A 22,177-nucleotide genomic window follows, 5' to 3' on the forward strand; every position below is an offset into this window, starting at 1 on the left:
GCAGTCTCAGTCTTTTGCTACCTTCACACTCCCTGTGCTAAGGACAGGAGCATGGTACAGGTCTGTGTATGACGAGAATGTTCTGACCCTGAACAACACTACTGATGGTCTAGTTTATACTGAAATCAGAATATATGATAGACCTCATGCAGCTTATTCCACTGATGTACGATTTCTATGGAAACACACAGGAGTGGAAAAGCTGCACAGGGCAGTAGAGCTCTGTATAATCCCATCATTTACCACCTGTCTCTGTATGCAATGGCACTGGGGCAGGAGGTCAATGACCCAGGCCCAGTTGTCTAGTTTGAGCAAAACCAAGTCCCTTTTAATATTCCTTCCCTCCCTCTCTGCCCAAAAGTCATATTCAGGACTTAGTTCTAACTGTGTGCCATCATTTTCACTCCTCTTCCCTCCCTGCCCCCCACCATAATCAGTAACTTATCTTTTAGATAAAAATAAACAATTTTCACATTAGGGAAAAATAAAAATTACTAGAAGCAGAGAATAAACTTATGATATTATGCCTCCATCCCAAATTAATGGAACATTTAAAAACTTTAACGGGATTCATAACTGAAACACTTACATCATATTTTGGCTATAACAGCATGAATGGTTCTGACATAGTAAGTTCTCATTAAGTGACACATGAACCATGATATTATCTGACCTACTATTTATTCACAGCAAGATATGACATCTTCCTTTCATGATTATATATTGTAAGAGTCACAGCCACACAGAAGTCACACAAATAAAACCACTCTGAAAACTGAATTTTGCCCTAGCCACCATCACTCATGTCATTCATCTTCTTTTAGCTCTTGCCAACAGAAACGCAGGACTATTTACAGTGGCAGAGAGAGGAAAGCCTTCCTGCTGGGCTGTATATTTCCACTCTGCTGTAATCTGTCTTCAAACTGCTAAACCCATTCACACTCACTCTTGTCTACATCAGTTACTTACATCCCTCTGAAGACTGTGTCTGCTTTCCTAAAATGTAATCTTTTTGTTTAAAAACCATAAAGATGACCATCAGTAAATGTACCAACACAGAGACATCTTGTTGTGCTGGAATCAGTGAACTGAAACATTTGCACAGCATTCTGTAATCAAAGAAATGCAGTTCTTTGACAGTCCATTTTATGAAATTGGATCACTTCAGGTACAGAAGGAGTAAGTTCAGTCAGTCTGAAAGCAGCTTCTGATTCAGCAGTGTGCCCTGGAAGCCAGGAGGGACAAAAGTATCCTCGGAGGCATTAGGCACAGCATCGCCAGCCAGGCAGGGGAGGGGATTGTCCCGCTCTGCTCTGCACTGGGGTGGCCTCACCTCGAGTGCTGTGTTTGGGCACCACAATATAAGAAAGCTATTAAGTTCCTAGAGAGTGTCCAAAGGAGGGCCACAAGGAGGAAGAAGGACCTTAATGGGAAGAGCAGCTGAGGTCACTTGGTCTGTTTAGCCTGGAGAAGAGGAGAGTAAGAAGAAATCTCACTGCAGTTGCAACTTCCTTGTGAGGGGAAGAGGAAGGGCAGGCACTGATTTCTTTTCTGTGGTGACCAGTGACAGCATCCTAGGGAATGGCCTGAACTTGTGTCAAGGGAGGTTTAGGCTGGATATCAGGAAATAGTTTTCCACCCAGAGGGAGGCTGGGTGCTGGAACGGGCTCCCCAGGGCAGTGGTCACAGCACCAGCCTGACAAAGTTCAAAGAGCTTTTGGACAGTGCTCTCAGGCACATGGTGTGACTCTTGGGGATGGTCTTGTGCAGGGCAGGGAGCTGGACTTGATGATCCTTGTGGGTCCCTTTCAACTCAGCATTTTCTATGATTCTTGATATCATACTACTGACGCCTGAGTATGATTCTTAGGAAAGCTAAGTGTCTACAACAGCAACTTAAGACAATGAACACATTAAAAAAAGAGACTTAACTTACTCAGGTACTTCTGTCAGAACAGATGTACTAATTTTCCCATAATTTATTAAAAAATGCTCAAAAAACTTGTTCTATGGTCTTCGAGCTCACACAAAATAGATATCCTCAGATTTTTTCCTGTCTTGTCTTCAGACATATCCAATTCCTATTTTTGTGATCCTTTCAAGGCCTGTAAGAATCTGTCTAAAGCAAGACATACTCCAATGCATCTACTACAGTAAAATTGCAGGTTATTAATAGTATTTTAATAATATATTAACTCTTCCAACACACAGTTTGTATATTCAAGAACTTAAGGGCATGAATGGACCTGTTTACCTCTAGCAAGACATGAACTACAGCAAAGAGTCACTGACTTTGGGACACAATACTAACTTCTTCCCAGGAAGTCGAGATACAGGATATTAGATTTCATAATCCAAAAAACAAGTACTCTAAAACATGGCAACTTAATTTTGAAACCTTAAGAGTAGAATTTATCTTTATCATATGGATTTCTGTTACACCCTTCATGTTTGTAAGATCTAATGGAGATCCTTGGTGCTACAGTGTTGGAAATTAAGAGAGGGAAAAGACAATGTATAATCATTTACACTATGAATGACAGTTCTTTTGAAATTTATTTAGGATTACATTGGTAATATGAATAGTATAGATACAGTTCATAACACTGAGTCTGGGAGAAGAGCTATTTATGTTGTGAAACTACAACCTGGGAATTTAGAAGCTTATGTCTCTTTTTTTTTTTCATTTTTGCCACCCTCTTTTGCACCACTTTGAATTGTTTTTACCCAAATAGACTGTTCTGAATGGAACTGCTTTTCATCTCAGCTCATAAGCAATATCACTAGAATTCAGACAGGATTTATTACTTTTATGAAGCAAACAAGGCATGGCCTGGAGAGTTTTGGGAACACTTTTCTTCAGGCTTTGTACATGCTTGGGGCCTGGTTCATTGCAAGGAAATTAAGAACATTTTCTACCATCACCAGCAGTATCTCACTAGAATACAATACATGAGTCAGTCCTATTTTCTGGTGTACCAGAACCTCAGAAAAAAACTGTTAAATCCACACTTAAGATGTCTTTCCTTGATGCTTAAAAAACACCTAATCATCATGTCTGACCTCATAACTTCTTTTCTTTTTTTCAATAAATCACTTGAAAGCAAATACATGAATTAATGACCAAATTAGTGACACAGTCTGATACAATACCCTAAAAGCACTGATTGTTTTTGCAAGCTTTAACTGAAAATTACTTTTCCCTAAAAATAACAAGGGAATTCTTTCACTTTAACAAACTTATACTATTTATACATGGAATAAACAAGATAATATCCTTGCTAGCATTTGGTAGGACACAAGATGTTTTAAACCTGCTTATTTTTTTTATATTTACAGAATTCCCTTCATAAGTCATATAGAAAATGTGGAGGTACTCAGAAGAAAGGGACTTGACTTTTAGGTTTATTAGTGGAAGTATTTACATTGCAAAAAAGTGAGAAACATGCAGCATTTCTTAGGGATTTTCTTTTGGCTGATTTTGCTTTACATGTACTCACACTCAAGGCAGCCGGTCCTGGAGGTCCTGCATCTCCCTAGTTAAAACAGGAGAGGAAGTAAACCAACAATCTCTTTAGTTATATATATTTAACCTCTAGACCTTTTAGAGAATATGCAGCACTGCAGAAGTAATTTCAGTACAATCATCAAACAAGCTGATTATGAAAATATGTGAGTAAAGTGATATTCTTCTCCAGTAATGGCATAGATATACACAGTTCACCACAGGTTAAAAGGAAAAAAAATCCCAGGCCTCTGCACAAATGAATCACAGTTTAAAAAAAGCAGTCCTTCAAAACACATTTCCATATGTCAAGTTACAAGCTGCAGCTTACATGCACAAGGTGGCCGCTGAGGTCAGTGTGACAGCTCGCATATGTAAAGACATCTGACTGTGTAAATATTCACAGAATTAGGTCACTGAGGTACAAATCCCATCTGAGACCTGAGACCTTCAGGTTTAGCTCATGGGAGCAAATTAGTGCACGCAGAGAGCAATTCAGAACACCAAATTTAGGCTCCTGCTCAGAACCCCTTTTAAAATTCGTTGTGATAAAGGGTGCTTGTCTTTTGCATTTACAGTTAGCCTGTGCTCCTATCCTTCAACCCTTAAGTTGCACAAATGGCAGCAGTGGGTGTTTGCCACGCATAGTTATGGCAACATGTTCAAAACGTAAGAATATCATGCACACTCACATATACATACAACTCCATAGATTTAAAAGGTACCTTTTCTCCTTTTGGACCAGCCACACCAGGACTACCAGGATCACCTTTTAGTCCCTGGGCAAGAAGAAAAATGCATATTTGTTGTCATCTGTGAAAAATGTTGGACAAAATCCTGTAGCACTGTGAATTAGTATATAGTAAACAAATAGGCCTTAAAATTCTATCATATTATTAGTACTTTCTCAAAATTCCTTATTTTCATTATTTTGTGAACAGACAAACATCCATCAAAGACTGCATGTGTCTTCAACCCATAATTAAACATTCGAAGCCAATCTACTTTATTGTGCCCCATTATGGTAAGTAGTGAGTAGAAATGCAAAGTTCCTTGCAGTCCCAGTAGGTTTGTGTCTTGCATGGCCAACAAAGATAAAATGGAATACTACAGGGAGTGCTAGTACATTCACTTGAAAGCTGCTAAAATTGGGAAAGAGGCAGAGGTGGACAGAGAACTTCAGATTTTATATTTCAAGTAGCAGTGCTGAACTGGTGAGCTCCAGGAAGGTACAGCTCAGAGCTGCTGCACATCTTCCAACACTCATTTTCACCAGTGCTCAAAAAGGCAATTAGAGAAGTAATTGATTCCTTCATGCCTCCTTCTTACTTCTGCCTTCAACTGGGGAAGCAAAGAGTACTGCCTAGACTTACACATTACATACACAGCCATTTATTTCATGCTCACAGGATCAGAGTGGTTTGGGTTGGAATGCACTTCTAAAGACCATCTGGTTCAACCTCCCCTGCAGCAAGCAAGGACATTGTCAATGGGATCAGGTTGCTCAGAGCCCTATCCAACCCAATCTTGAATGTTTCCAGGGATGGGACATCTACAGCCTCTCTGAGAAACCTTTTCCTGTTTCCATGTTTTCACCACTTTCATTGTAAAGTATTTCCTACTTACACCTAGTCTGAATCTACCCTCTACAATTACACAACTCTTCCACTAAGAAGTTCTCACCATAAGCACCCAAAACCCCCTGTAAAATATCTTTAGTACCCAGCTCACAATCTTTGTTGTCTTCTCCTTGCTGCAAAACAAATGGAAAAATGACAAGTTTCAAAATATGCCCAGCAAATTCAAGCCATTCTACAGCAATGAATGAACTTTATTCTCATGCTGGAACAACCTACCAAGAATTCATTTTCATTTAAGCTGAGAGATTTGTCTTGTACCTTCCCTCTGACCACTGCTTTAGTGGCATGAGAGACTGTGTATATTGAAAGTCAGAGACACCTCTACAAGTTCAAAAATTTTACTTAGAAATGAATTGGCGACAATGTAGTCAATACAAGACCCAATCATAATGAGACACTCCACAAGTAGGCCACCATCATTATTATTCTGAAGGTTCAATAGGTCAAGGATAGAAAAGATTCATTTACATCTGAATTAGGGTTTATAAACTAAAGTTCTTCCAGCTCCCTTTTTGTCCTTGCAAACTCTCTTCCTCAGTTTGCAATTATTAGGAAGATAGAGACAACTGGCATGAAAATGGTAACTAACATCTGTGCCTTGGTGGGTACAGAAACATGAAATCAGTGAGTGTTCTAAATACTGCGTATTTGTGCAACTTCACTTCCTGCTAAAATTACATTAATTCACCATCTGGAAGGAACATCATTTAGAACTATATGAGCATTTAAGTACCCACTTTGGATTAAATTTGTGGTTGTTGTAAATACCCCTGATTTAGCTTTGATTTGTTCTTTATTAAGCTTGCCAAATATGTAATAGTTAAATCAGAAGTAGTTTTGCTGTTTGAACTTAAAAATTGTAATAGGCAGATGGATTCAAAAACCAAGCCAAAAAATTGCTTTCTTTTTACAATCTGCATATTTATGACATAGCTTTAATATTGTCTCCATTTGCTACATTTTACTTTCCACCTCATTCTGAAAGACTGCATAAAACACGAATAATCCATATTCTTAATACCATTTTAGGGATTTTTCAGGTATGCAAACTGTATGGATTTGGCTCAAAATCAATACTAACAAATCAGCAGTGGAACAATAGTTATGAGTTTAGGAATGAGCTCTTAGGCTGTATGTTTACAGAAGACAAAAGATAAGGCAAAAAAAATTCTGCAACTCACAGATGGTGACATATATCTGTGTGTCTCTACTGAATAGAAAAGGCAACTGCAGATAAAAGATACTGAGCCCAAGCCACACACTGTCAAACTACGAACCTTATTTTTTCCTAATTGCTGTGTTTAAAGCTTTTAGTAATGCTCCTGCTAGAGCACCTCAGCGAGGTGTGCAGTCTGACAGCTACTGCAGAGATGACAACCACAGCAATTGACCTCAAATAAAAAGAACAAGGGGAAACTACTTGTTTTACAAGAAACCTCACAGTGTTTGAAGGATTTTTAAGGACCCAATGTTACAGACCCATTTTAAGTATTTCTGGTTCTCCTACACATTATAAATGCATTTAAAAATATTATAATCTTAATAAGTTCCAGACACAGTCAATGTTTGCAAAAAACACATCTGGGACTGCACCATGCCTATTCATCCCCACAGTCACCCTTTTGAAGCTGTTGAGAGGTTTAGCTGCTGCTCACAGTCCCTGAAATGACATAAGAATTAAGAATTCCCATGCCAAGTCAAATCTGTATCCACTTTTAGCACAGTACAGTAGGGTATCCTGTCTCTGGCAGAGACCAGAACAGGATGCTTCAGTAAGATGAATGTGGTTATCTAAACAGATATAATTTGGATGATTTTAGACCAAGCCTTAAGTTAGAAAAGCTTATTTTCTGCAATGTTTTAGGAGAACAAGGTCAGCTTTGAAAAGAAACAAATTTCTATTGATCTAAGGAGCCTGTGACCAGATTTGCCAGAAATTCAAGAACAGGTTAAAAATTCCAGCAGCTCTCATAACAGAAAGTACTCTCATAACAGTAAATTAATTGAGTATTGAATTCTATCCCAGTCTAATTCTAGCTTTTTGGGACCAATATAATAATATACATTTGTGAGTTCATGAACAGTCATCAGCTGATGCATTTTCTCCTCTAAAAGGACTACAGCTTGGTCTTTTTACAGGTCGCAATAAACTTACATTATGGTTCCTCCATTTTTTGGAAGCCAAAATGTAAAGTAAGCATTAGAATATGTATGTATAAGGCCAATTGAAAGCTAACAAGATAACAACACTGGAAATAGCAGAAATGAGAAGTGTTCTATATACATATATAAAATAAGACTGATAACTGTAATACAATTTTCAATCAACAGGGAAATTACTGGAACAACTGTATCACAAATACCAGTAAGGGTGTGAATTGGGGGTCACTGGGGGAAAGATTAAATTAGAGGCAGAGGGGATGACAATGGTATTTCTTCTGGTGGAATAAAAGAAAAACAGATAAAACAGGTAAAATGTACCACCAGCTGACACCAGGTACGTTTCTCAACAAAAAAATGCAAAGATCAGCTGTAGCCCAACCAGAAGACTCCAGCAGTTCCTAGCAGGAGCCAAATGTTGTCTACTGGAATTGCACCTATTTGTACAGCATAAACTATGCTGCACGCATGTGGCATCAGAAAATGCAGTAAAATTGCAATAATATTTTTAGGAGAACAGGTTTTCAACTCTAAAAGATGCCTTTTGGGGAAGACATAATTCGTTATTTGCAATTCCTTGGTGTTCATTAGAGTAATCTGGTTCAATGTCACATCAGGTTGAAATCTCCTAGAACAATACATATTATCTAATGTACAGAAAAAACAGTACACAGCTCAACGCTCTAATCAACAATGTGCAACCACATTATTATAGGTCAGATCAGTTATCTCTACTGAGAAACATAACTTGGAAATACTCTAAGCACTAAGAACAGTAGTACATTTTCTTCACAGAGCAACCTTTAAATCTAAATTAACAACAGCTTCAAAGTCAGCTGTCCAATGCCAACCTGTACATGTTGGGATAACTCTTCTAATTTAGTACAGTGCTTTCATATCTCCAAACAATATACTTTTTTCAGTTGATGTCTCATGTACTTTTAAGTACTGCCACTGCTCTTTTCTCATTAATGGAATTCCAAAACTTTAAATAGGTACACTACTAGAATTTACTGGACCCTAAATAATATCTACTATCTCCTAATACTTTTGTTCCTAATAGAATTCCCGGACTCTCAATATAAACAAATATCATCACCAACTTCATTTTTTCAAGAAATAGGATTCTTCCCTTCCTATCCACATATTTCCTTGCAATGCTAATACTAAGAGAGTTCAAGATTAGACAGACAGGCTCTGAGAGTGTGAAGGTAAACAACTATTACTATTATATCAAGACACTGCATCCCTTTAAAACGTTCATACTTCTGTTTACCTTTTCTCACAAACATAAAAATAAAAAAGGTCTAATGTTTTCCATCTTTCCATTGAAAACCAGAGATTCTTTTATTGCTTACTGAACTTTAGAGGTCCATCCTTTGACATCAGGCATGTAGAGAATAACATTTTATGTAGGAAAGTTTTAGAAAAGCCACTTATGGTATTACCTTCCCCAGCAAGAGAAATAAAAATAACTAGTTAAACACTTGGTTTAATGTACATACTAGATTTTAATTTTGGTTTGTTTTACTTTTTTTTTTACCCCTTACAAGAAAGACACTATTCCTCTACTAGCTATGCATGACACATGATGACAGATATGATAAAAATTGCTGTTTTGACTTACTTTTTGCTGAAGGATTTAATTTATGTTGGCAAAATAGTAACTGACAGTATCCCATGGCATTCATTCCTACCTGCACCAGTGATCACAAAAAAAACATGACTCAAAAAGAGTCTAAAAGTTTCAGTGATAAAGATTTTCTTTTCATTTCCGTTCAACAGGCAGACATATGGATACAACAGAGAACTTATTCCACAGATAGCTCTGTGGATATTTATATTGTAAATTTGTCCTTACTCCACACAGGCTATGAGTGCTTTTATCAGAGTTTTTTTCAGATAGTGTGTCTATGAAGCTGCATTTGTTACAATGATAAAAATGACAGCACTATTACAGAATCACAGAATCATTAAGGTTGGAAAAGGTTTCCAAGATCATCGAGTCTAACCTTTCACTGATAACCACCTTGTCAACTAGACCAGACAATTCGTAACTCCTCGGTTACAAAAGCAGACAGACAGGTCTCACACCCAAATGTAAAACAAAATATCCAAAAGAATGGTGAAGGGAAACAACATATTAAAAAAATTGCAGGATTTTAGTGGCAGCAGTGTGGCACCTTAGTTTAATGTCAAGTAGCTAAAAGAATCTCAAGGGATGAAAGAGATACTACTCAAGCAAACTAGCTATTCATCCTATAAAAGCAAATACCTGCTTATGGACGTGGATATGTACTACAGGAAGACTATATTAGTAACATATTAAGTTATTTATAACTACTCCTTAAGAAACTAAAAACAATGGCAATCACGTTAGGAGTATTTATAGTAAGTATTCATGTTGTCAGATGGATTTTGAATAATGTCCCTGGCTGGGACATGGCATTGTAGATCTTGGCTCAGATTACTGGAGACATAAACTGGGAGATGTGCAGAACGGTTAAATATATTCACAGTTCCCGCCTTGAAACCTGGTTCTCAATGAGATTAACTGAGCCAGTTAGCACAACCAGTGAGAGAAAGGGGAGTTAAAACTTTCTAGGTACATCATCATTACAGCCTAGTCTCCAAATCAGGTCTGGCTTCCCCTCTGTCATGCTACTTCTTTCTAGCAAGAACTTTCTGTACAGCTAAGAAAACACAAGTAGCAACAGCAAGCAAAAGTTTTCTGTGACACCTACTTTTCTGATTTTGATTAAAATACATTCAAATATGTTTCTACCATTTGCTCAAGATAAAATGTTCAGTCATCATCTTCAAGTTCTTGTGAGGATGGAAACCCTCACTCCCCCAGGCAGAGACAACAGCTGCCAGCAGGCAATGTCACTAGATTTAAGTGTTTTCAGGCTTTCTTTCCACAGAACTGCAGATTATACCAATGTAAGTAGATTAACTTGATTATTTCAGAAATATCAGATGTTACATTTCTGTTTGCAAAACAAGTTAGAGAGACACTGATAGCAACCAAGAGTCAATGATACACAGTGCTGTAAATTTAAAGACTGGCATCTCCATGCACAGTGAAAACTGAATACAAAGCATTTTATATAAGTGTTGTTAAAAAGGAATTATATGTGCATTCAAACAATACAGCGTTATACTGCCATGTGCAGTTTTAATTCTGTTTTAATGTTTTAATGACAGTTCCCATAGTAATAATAATCTACCATTTACTGACACATTGCAACAGTTCAGTAAATATTTAAAAATATGAATGTTCAGTATTTTTCACTTTCATAGTGCCACTATGTTAAATATGTCCTAGAGTTAATCAGATACTTGGTATACCTTACTCTTCCTAAAAGGTTGATGGAACAAGATCTCATGTAGTAAAGGAGATCATGTAAGACCAACACAGAAATGTCACCAGAGCTATGGAAAGAAACACAGATGTATTTTTTCCATGCTGTCAGCATATATGCATGCATGACAGAAGTATACGGTTCACCTTTACAGACAGGCAGGCTACTAGAGAATACCTCTTTGAATACCTAAATGTAGTTTCAGCTTAGTACATAGTGTATGTTGTCACATGATGGACATCCACTATTACTTAAAAATAGCCTGATTTACCCAGCATTAAATTATAATTACCTAAAACAGGCAAAATATTTTTATGGGTACTGTTTTTTATGGTTGCATAGAAAGCCAGGTGATGTAAAAAGTGTCATAATTATGTAGTCTGTTTTAACTGCATTTTCAGTAGATCCAGCTAGACCGCCATAGTATTTTTGTGTTAAATGCTGATACTTTTATTCTTTTGGAAAAGGTGTTAATAAAGCATTGCTAAATTTTTTTTCCAAATCCTATATCTGGATTCTAGTCTTAATGTCAGTCATTTCCCATCTGTGAGATGCTGTCTGCGTTCAATGGCAATGCTATGCAACTGGAGAGCCAGGAGTAGCCAGCATTAAAACCTAAAGCCAGGGTAACCCCCATCGAGGTCAAGAGAGAGGAGGACGGGAAGAAGGTATAAAGCAAACAGCTTGCTTGACTTTATTATTATGGGTTTTTAAAACTTGCTTTTTGAAATCATGCTGGTTGTCTATTTTAGTATTTCATCGAATAAAGAAATCTGCTTTTTTGCCCTCTCATCTTGGTTTCATATATACAGAAATAAATGAAAATTTAAAAATAGGCAAAAGTAAAGTTTATGTTATGGTCATGCCTATAGTGCAGGCTCAGGTTCAAACTTGAAAGTGAACTCAATCATTAGTATTATCCAGTATTTTTAGATACAGATTTATGCTACCTTAAATGTGGGCCAGTCCAATTAACTAAGTAGGTAGTGAAATCTGGCAGTGAAAATAAAAAGTTAAATTTTGATTCTATCACAAGAAACAGATGGCACATTGAGTGACCCACCCAGAAATGGCTAACAGCTTATGTATTTTATTTTTCAGAAACCAAAACTACCAAATCATAGTTTTACCCTGCCTCCAAAAATATCTTCTTTTCCAGCAGATTATCTAATAAGGAATGATTCTCATCCATATTATGTTTAATCCCAATGCTTGTTTCAGTTTATCTCATGAGTCATCAGCAGAAACATCATGGAATGTACCAGCTCCTTATCCACAGCCCTCCTTACATGACGTGCTAAGACCTCCTCAGTCAAATGAATGCAACTCTTCTTCCCCTATCATCTTGTGGATGTTAAATCTCCAGGCGTACATAATTTCTAAATCCATCACTGTCCTTACATAGTGTCTGAATTACATTTCTTAACCGTTCACCCAGAAGTTTGTAACTTGACTGTTTCATTATTGTTCCGTTTACCTCAGTTCCAGGAAGGCCTTCTGGTCCTGGTTCTCCTTTATCTCCTTTTTCACCCTAAAAGAATGAATATTTATTTTATTATATATACTCGAGGCAAATACTAACCACTATGTTTTTTAACAGGAAAAATATTTTACCATTCTGGTCTGTTCTACATATACATTCCTGGCTGCACAAGCCAAACTATTTCTTACATTACAACAGAAATTCTTTCCAAATAAATTTCACTGAAAAATGTCTAGCACTCTGATAGGTGAAGTTCCCTGTACTTCATAGTGTCATTGAACATCCATAAAACCTCACCACATTAGAAGAACATTCTTGTTTCTTGCTCTGTTTCAAGAACATGGTGGTGAAACAGAAATTTACACTAGGGAACAGCTTAGCTTTTGAAAATCTTAATATTACTTTTTTTTTCATTCTGAGACTCAGTTTTGTTATCAGATGCTTAAAGTAAGTGTTTGTTTAAAAAGTCCTCAATATTATTACTTGTCTTTGACTCATACTGGTATATGGTTCACTATTTGCACTTGAAAAATGGAAATAACTTTTATTCTGAAAGTTTTCTTACAAGTATGAATATGAACAACATTAATCAAAAGAAAAAAAAATGGTGGGAAGGTTCCTTCAGAATTGACTATAGCTGGTTCCCGAATTTTTTTATGAAACACTGACTACAAAACACAATAATCTTTGTAGAATACGTGAAAGAATTCAGTTCCGTATTAACTCTAAGGACCATGCTATTCTAGTTAAGACATATTTCATCAAAGTGAATAAAATACACCTGCTAAAGAAGCATAATTTAAGGGAAAATATCTTCCAGAAGCAACAAGCCCAAAGAGCTCTGTAATTGCACCTGTCTTCAAATCAAGTTTGTCAAATTGAAATAAATAATCATAACATAATTCTGATAGAAGTGCAAGGACTGACTTAATTAGAGTCCAAGTTCTTCATATAAACCAAAGAAAACAAAGAGTTCTTCACTGAATTTCCATTTTCTGCAGCGGACTAAATTTGTCTGAGCAGAACCTATTCATTAGATCAGCATTGTCTTCATAATTCTGTTAGGTAAAAGGCACTGATCTGAGATCATTCAACTAACTCCATTTGTGACACCACCCTGGTTCAGAGCTATTCCTCCCATGGCAAACAACTGAAGCCTACTAACAAATTAGCTGCAGCAAACTGTGAATTTAATAATCCCACTCACAAGATGGCTTTGCTGGTTCATTGTTTCCATTTTAATACATCCTGTTGATAAGAAACTTAATGCGACACATCAGCTTGAATTATATTGTTAAGATTTTCCCTCAAGTATTCCCTTTCTTGCTGGTCAACCACCCCCGAAAGAGCCCTGCCAGATAAATCTGTGCATTTACTGCAAAGTTCAAATGACACCAAACAGTTATAGGAATTTAACACTTATTATTTTAGTATGTTTCAACTACGGAGTCCTCTTTGTTCTATGGATTAAGACTGGTTGAGATAGTAATTTTCTTTCACTGTCAGTTTAAAAAAACCCCTCAGTTGAAATCCCAGGCGTACTATTCTTTTTTAAATAGCTCACTTAAACTTTTAGAAGAACTGCAAAAATAACATTTTACTTTTCATCACTGTGACATACTGAACATTTAATACTGCTTTCAGGATATTTCAACTAGTATCAATTACACCGTTACAATCTTGCAACAGTTATAAAGGTACATTCATATATTTGACATAATATCTCCTGAATGTATTTCTAGAAGATTTACAAGTCAACCCAATTTATGGAGTTGGTTTTTTTCTTCTATGGCTTGTGTATCTGCTTTCACACTTCAAGAAAAAATGATGCACATATATACAGATTTGCTTCAGAAGTGGTAGTATCCGGTAAATGCCTTGATATATAGGTGGAAACCTAAGGTAAAAGTATCTTGTCACAATTTGTTATGCAACATCTACGTGGATATAGAAAGCTAAACAGAGAGCCTAACTAAAAGATGACCGTCCCCTCACCCTCACTTATCATTTGCCTTGATGTGAGATGAACAGGATGTGTTGGTGAACATGCCCTTTCTTCTACAGCAGGCAGACGGTAACTTCAAAATGCCACCAGGCAGCTCTGGACACATACAAGTGCGGCTGGTGAACGTGGGAAAGAAAGAAACCCCCCATTCCTTATGATTTACACAATATTTGGATTTAAGATGTTTCTCAGTTTCTTTGACAAAATGATAAAAAGCACCCCTTGTTAATGAACCTTGGACCTCTGCAGAGTCCCTGGCTTTCTGCCAGGTATGCAACTTTACTATGAACATATTCTGATTTTTTAATGGACTACACGATTTGCACTTGCCAAGCCTGTCGTATGGAATGTCCGTGTTCTCTGTGAAGCCAGAATTCTAACCAAACATAGGTCCAATTTTAACAATTTATTCTCACAAAAACTGAGCCAAGTCATGCTATTTCTGTCTTTATGAAGCACACTATACTGCATAATTAACAGCTTCAAATCTAGCCGATTTGCAGAATTGCTGAAGCCACTCTGCAGTGTAGAGGAGGCTGTTAATAATCGACATTGTGGCTTTGTGGTGATGTACCTTATAGATTAACAAAAGAAGAGAAAAATGTGTTAATGTTGTTTCATACGAAACGCTCCTCTCTGCTTATGCTACATTCAGATGAGACAATTAAAGACTATTGCAAAAACAATATGACAAAACTCCGAAAGCTTCAAGTCTTTTTTATTAGTTAACTAAAACTAACCCAATATAACACTGAATTGTTTGTGTTTCTTTGGGTGAATTCTGCATTCCATTACCCCAATGGAACAAGAGGATGGGGTTGCTCCAGAATAACTGCTGGGAGGGATTCAGTCTGCTGTGTGTAATAGAGGATGCACTGAATTCAGTGATAACCTTCCTTAATTACAGCCAGGGGTACATCCACAGCCTCTGCAAGATGACAGTACCAGCTTCCAACTCACTTGTCCACTTTTAAGATTGCCACATTTTCCTTGCGCACTATTTCCCTCATGGCAAAGAAATATCTGTGGAAATACAATATATTATACCTCAAAATTGACCTAAAAAGATAAAGATTTTTCTGCAACACTGCCCTATTAATGATACCAGGAATTCCTTGTATCATTTTTGGGAAGAATTTTAAAGTGCCATTGTCAACACTTGCTGAACTACTCTCCAAAGTACACAAGCTATATAGTACCACTAAGTCAGTGCAGATACTTTCTAAATTTTAACCTCTGAATCTCCATGATTTTACCTACATATATTTAAGAGAGTTACGACTTGTTATTTTTTTTAATACTTTTTGCTGTTATGCCATAGTTCTGTCTCAGCAGAATGCTCTACATGAGTTTTATTTTCTTGTGACCACTTCTCCATAGCTTCTTTTAAACTGATCTCAGCTGATAATAATGCTTATTGATTTTTCTTGAGTAAGTTAAGAATTAAAAAAATCTACATCTTCGGTTAAAAAACCTCAACCTTTGTTTCTTTCTGATTTTCTGATAGATGTCTGAAGAGCTGGGGTTATGAAAAGTTCCACCACAATAATACTCTTACTGCCTGACCTGTAAATCTTCCACAGAATATGGGATGGTATGCTTTAGGAAAGTGGCAGTACACAGGGTGAAGCACCTCAGGACTGCTGAGACACTGTACCATTTAAAAGGAGTGGAAAGCAAGGCAAACTAATGATTTTGACTCAGTTCAGACTGAGAGGTACTATGCAAGGAAACATAAGAGTGACGCAAGAAGTTCATTTCCAAACAGGCTGTAACCCTGTAGCACATAAGAGTATTTCCTAAGCAGGAAAGAGACAGCATAATACATTGCAGAAATATACTTCCTATTACTAGAAAATGAAAATCAACAGTGATGATCAGGTCACCTGGAAGCCTGTGTCTTCCCAAGCCCATATATTTAGGGTACTCAGACAAGGCAATACATCAGGTGATCACAAAGCTTTATAGAGATCAGACAGCTCAGTCGATACACTTATCAAGAAACAATGACCAAAAACATTCCAATTCCAAACCATGCCATTGTTGTCTTATGAGAGAGTCCTTAACAAGTGTTACGCTGCCTGAACCTACCGGATACCATGTCGGGAGAAAGATCTTTCCTTCCTGCTTTTTTTACTTGGCCTTTTTTACACAGAATGTTTATAATACTGTAAATATTCACAATGCCTAATTACTGCTTGGTGTCACGTGTCACATTCCTAAGCAAGCTCTAAGCATTTCTAACTAGAGAGACCGTATAAAGGCAAAGTACCACTTCAACTAAAGGCAAAACCTTAGGCACAGAACAATGTGAATCTAGGCCAGACAAAGGCTCCGAAGCAGCACCGATGAACTGCCTCATTTTGAAAAAGGCAGCCATCCATTTTTATTCTTTGTAGAAAAACCTTGCAACATGAATCTAATTGATCCAAAAATTATTTGGATCAATTATAACTGCAACAAAAAAAACCAACACAAAAAACCCCAACTCAAACCCCAAATCCAATAAAAGTTTCGGTGTAGTGCTCTCCAAATGGAGAAATCCAATGCACAGACAACAAGAATAACCCCTGCAGCACTACTGCAGAAAAAGTATCTGGGTAATGATCTAAAATTAGAATGACTTTGCCTTAACTGTAGATTTTCCTTGAGAATGCTCTAAGCAGACTTGTCTTCCTGTGGATGAGGCAGATATAACCCTGAATACTCTTCCAGGATAACATTTCCTCCCAACTGCTCCTGGGTTCTGCTATGATTGCTCTCTCTTGAAAAATGTGTCAAACTCACATGTCAAAATAGTTTTAGTTTTTCTTAGGATGATGTCCTTGCTAAGTAAAGATTACAGTGTTTGCAGAAGGTCTTAAGGAGTCAAAAATCTCTCATTTAATAAACAAAGTATATTTTTTTCATGAAGGTGTTGAAATACAGACAAACATTAATACAAATGCCAATAATATACAAAATAACAATATTACCCAGAAGTTTGCTCTGTCCACGAGCCATTACTGCCAAGCACAGTGATTGAATAGTATGAGTTCAGAGATACAGAACAGCAAAATAAAAATTAAACCAAATAATTCAGACAAAACAGGAATACACTGATGAACCTACTCTGAAGAGCTAGCAACCTCTTCAGATTGATGGACTGTATCCATCAAGTAACTTAGGCATACATTCCTTTTTCATACGTTCTTCATGAAAGTTCAACTCTCCCATTGCAACATCCACAAACACTGATTTCTAAAACAGTTTATTAATTCCATGGCACCCTGACAGGCAATAAAGTGTCCTCAGTCACTGTCTTGTTGCAAACTTTTATAACATAGCCTACAGAACTATGATTGAGAACTAAACCTTAAGTAATATCCAATTCTATTATTTCACATCTAGAAAATGCCACAGCAAGGCTACCAGCAATGACTTATTGAAAACACAAGTGAACAGTCCTATGATCTCTTAATGTGTTCCTTACAGAATCTCATCTTGGTTCTTATCTTCAGTGTAACCCTATCTTGTGGAAATCTAAGAGATTGTCTAACATTCCACAGTGCTGATCAGAGCTCTTAAAGGTCATTAATGAAATGAATACTAAAAGGGATTAAGATGTTCTGTGGTAAGTGGAAAAAATAAGATACACAGAACACCTTTTCGTCTAAGAGACTTGTTCGGGTAAAAGAAATGTAAAGACCCAACTTTATCCTTCTGGGTAATAGATATTAGCCAGCATAAGAAGAAAAAATAGTGAGATTTTGGCTAACTCTTGCTTGCTACAATGTATGCAAATCTAATCACAATCTCACATTCAGTGTGTTTTTCAATAATAAACGTCCCAACATAAATAATTAATGTCCTAATCATGCTTAAGAGGTTCACACTGGCTTTTCTTTCTGCCACATGAAATGAAGACTTTGTGTTTTGCAAACTTTGCTTTGCATGCTATCCTGCCATGGCCCATGCTGTCACTACCATTTCAATTTCTTTTTCTTTTAAGCCTTTCAATGTCAAGGGGAAAAATACTAACAAAATCAACAATCAAAACTCCACTCTTCATGGTAATTATTTTATCATAAACTCCCAGATCTAACTTGAAAGAAAAATTCTTGATCCAAGAATAAAGTTTTATTCATAGAAATAAGAAAAGCAGTACAACCTAACGCATGAGCTATCTAAAAGCAGAGTTTCAGTCTCCTAGATAATATGTATTCCTAACATTCACTTGAATATATTAATACTCTCTTCAGAAAGTATCATCAGTCAAGTGCAATGTTTTTGTAAGGAAGAGTCACTAAACTTTTTCATGGTGTCCTTCATTTGCAAATGCTACTTGGTATTTCATGCAGAGGCTTTAGTGGATGCAAACAGCTTTCTAATATAACTCCTTAGAAAGACCCAGAATATATTTTAAAAACTCAAAAACCCCATCATTCTGAATAGTAATGGATATTCTATTCTTTACTCACTTCATATAGCTGAGTTCTACAATAAATTCTACACGCGGAATACCATTCCAGTTTAAAAATTGGTGTACTGCATATAATGTATTGTGCTATACCTTTCCTCGTAATCCAAAAGCAAAAAGGCTTTCCAAAATATAAAGAGTCCTGAATTCAGTCAGACAACTCATACATGCATCTTTCCATGCAGAGACCATACAGGGAACACTCATGGTCCAGTTTTCCTCTCCTTCTACAGTGTCTCTGGCTAATCTCATCTGCAAATATAAAATCAACAATCATTTCTATGAGTCATCAGTTATATCCAGACCTGACTCCTCGCCAAGAGCGTGCCTTAACTTTCCAGTACCTCATATCTAATCTATGTTTGAATAGTTTGAAATATTTCTTTCAACATTTTTAACTTGAGAAAGCTTCCTCTTTCTGTCACTGTAAAAAACACTGGTTCTATTGGTGAGCAAGAACTGGAATTATCTTGAAGTGTGTCTCTCAGATACCAACCACATCCAGACCATAGACAAAATGTTTTTCATCCCTCTACACAGCTTCTACTTTGACCCAGGCTTTTTTCACAAATAGTCTCTCATCCTGCTCTCACCTATCTGTTAGGAATGCCATGGCTAAAACTCTGTTCATCATTTATCTTCTCCTGTGATGGTTCTCATGCACACACACTTAAATACCAGGACATCTAAGTGCAAAACTCAGTGCACAGCTTGGCATTAGAAGGCTTACATGAGGTCATACCATTCATCCCCATTCAATAATCACTCCCTTCAACCCAATTCCTCTTTAGTGTTATGAACACTGCACAATGGGTGTAGCATCATTTTTCATACTATTTTTTTTTAATTAGCCAGCCAGGTCTGGTTGTTCTGTCTTAATTCTTACATTTTAATTATAATAACCCTTGGATTAAATAAATGGTTGACTCTGTCTTTATACATTGCCTAACACAAGGGACTCATAATACATGTCTCAATTTGCACAAATACCTGAGCTATTACAGAGTTTTGTTCTTATATCACTCAAGAACAAAACTAATAGCTGAATTTGGCTCTAAGTCTCCCCTCACCAAACTCCTCAGTAATTTTAAACTTAAGTATCTTGTGTATCTATCAATAGATTAAAACCTCAAAAGAAAAAACTGTCTCATTTAATGAGCAGATTATTTTTCCATTTCTTAAGTAAATACTAGAAATAGATTTGACTTTCAGCTACAATTGTTTAAAATTCTATCTGCCTTTTAGTGGGGAGGTTTCTGTTTATACCGGGTTAGTGTTAGTGTTGAATGAAGATTTTTCCGTAGGAGGAATAAACTAGTTTCTTTTCAGGGCTTGTCTCCTAAGGCAACCGAAAGCCAATCTGTTCTTGACAGCAGTTGACAAATAGTACTGCTTTCACAGAACATAGTATTTTTCAGACACACATGCTTTCATGGTTTTGGCAGGGTATTGCTATTGTTATTTATACTCTAAAAGATGTTCTGCAGATGGTTAAAGCTGCGTCAAGTGTTTGCACAAGCTGATGGACTGCTACATCTCTTCTGCCAAAGGCTGCACCTCTAGCTTTATTTCTGTCACATGACAGCCAGAATAATAGCCTATTCTGTAGCTGTGACTATTAACCATGTTCATCAGGCCCACACAGACAGCAGTATCAGTTATCTATATTTTCTTAGACTACAATGAGTAGTTTATTGAGGTCATAGAAATGCATGCTTTAGAGCAGGAAACTGGTGTTTCAATACAGCTCCCACAAACCCTGGTACAGTTTAAAGACATGGTATATTCAACCCCTGATGGATATTTATTTGAGGTGGAGAGTTGATCTGTGTTAAAAATAAACACACCCTGCTCAGTCAGACTTCACTAAGGTCAGTTCAAAATATAATTAGAAAAGTAGGAAATTTCTGCCTTTTGCACAAACCTTAGTAAACAGAGATTTAAGGCAGGAAGTTTTCCCTCCTTTTGAGAGGATCAAAATCAACAGCTCCCACTTTCCTGGCAACTGTCCATACAAACAGCCCACATTGGTTTTATGGGTACCATCTATAGAAATATTTATATTTCTCTTCTAGCTGAACCACTGTGCAGCAAGGTGCAAAAAATCAATGGGTCTAGAACAAATAGGTGGGACAATATTCTGCAGCCTACTGAATGGGAACAATTTTCTTTACAAAGGTCATCCTAGGAAATCTGAACTGTATTTACTGTCCAGCTACCAACAACAGAAGGAGTTTAACTTACTGCTAGCCTTCAATAAGTACGTAAAACTGAAAAGGGCACATGGATAAAGCCTTTTTCTTTATCTGTGCACAATATGTACTGGCCTTACTATACCAAGATCAGTGATATGCTCCCTGCAGACATCTAAGACAACTCAGTCACCTACTTTTCATCTGCTGTCACAGAAACTACCAGCAGCTGTTGCAAATTAGTTGCTCTTCTAGGCCAGCTTCTTTGGCTTCTTAAACTAAAATTTAACAATACACAAAGATGATGAATGAGCATACTGTATAAAGTAGCATCATAAAGCTGCTGATTGGGTTAGCTAAATTAGCACAGCCTTCTGTACAATTTACCATTCTTGAACTTTTGTGCAGATCCTTTGTAACAGCCTTAATACCCTTGACTTCCATGTCATGTTATGTCATATCAGGTCTTCTTCAAAGTATTTTTTACTTATGCTCATATGAGATAGACTGTGGCACAAAAGAAATGATTTATGGAGAAAATGGCACAGAATACTAGACGTTAACACTGTATTTTGTTGGAGTTATTCCAAACCTACACTGAAGTAGCTTTAGTCTGGTTTCATGAATTCATTAGCCATTAGCAATTGCAGCACCCTAGGCTTGTTCCCAAAGTTTATCTTTCAGTGTAGCTTCATCCAAAAGTAATCATACTGTTCTTTTCCAACCCAAAAAGTCATCTGTATGGATCTGCAGCACCTTTTAGTCACTAAAAGATGCCTATTCTTCTGAAATACATTGGTTGCTGAAGAATAGCCACATACCAGTCTGAAGAAACAGAATCTGCAGGGTTATAAACGCAGTAAACAGAGGCATTTTTGGTCTAAACAGTTCCCTGACTTGTTTATTTTACTAGGAATCACACAAACAGTTGCAACAGCAGTGCGCAGGGACACTGGGAATAGGAAGCAACTGGAAGGGAGGAGATTGGAAGGAAGACCATTTTTATAATTGACAGTATTACTTTAATAAACATCAACTACTGCTAAGTGGAGAAAAAAAAAGTGCTTTGGAGACTCAAATATACTTAAAGATGTCTATTGCTGTCTTTCCAGTAGTAACATCCACATCTGTGTTTGTGGGTTGTAGAAAGATTCCCCTGCTCACATGCACACACTGAGTGCTAGTTTTAGTATATTCATGAACACAGTTCTGTCATCTCCTCTTCTACAATGACCAATGTGTGTAACCATTTTTTTGTTTCTTCTTTCATCAAATTGTTCATGAATTCTAACAGTTTTCCTCACTGTAAACAACTCTCACTCAAAATTGCAAAAGCCCTTATAAAAAGCCCATTGACTTAAACTTGTT

At 36.8% G+C, this 22,177-nt stretch overlaps 1 protein-coding gene across 7 annotated transcripts in view; it reads right to left on the bottom strand.

The window, feature by feature from the left end:
- COL19A1 (collagen type XIX alpha 1 chain) overlaps window positions 1-22,177 on the bottom strand; it is a 181,402-nt gene that overhangs the window by 80,821 nt on the left and 78,404 nt on the right. For all 7 annotated transcript variants that reach the window (XM_017739315.1, XM_017739316.1, XM_017739312.1 and 4 more), the window contains 3 exons: window positions 12,148-12,201; window positions 4,231-4,284; window positions 3,501-3,536 (listed from right to left, as the gene is read on the bottom strand). In XM_017739315.1, the coding sequence (XP_017594804.1) occupies window positions 3,501-3,536; window positions 4,231-4,284; window positions 12,148-12,201 (144 nt within the window). The remainder of the gene's footprint in view (window positions 1-3,500; window positions 3,537-4,230; window positions 4,285-12,147; window positions 12,202-22,177) is intronic.

This window comes from Corvus brachyrhynchos, unplaced genomic scaffold (genome assembly GCF_000691975.1).
Source record: "Corvus brachyrhynchos isolate BGI_N302 unplaced genomic scaffold, ASM69197v1 scaffold136, whole genome shotgun sequence".
Classification (NCBI taxonomy): Eukaryota; Metazoa; Chordata; class Aves; order Passeriformes; family Corvidae; genus Corvus; species Corvus brachyrhynchos.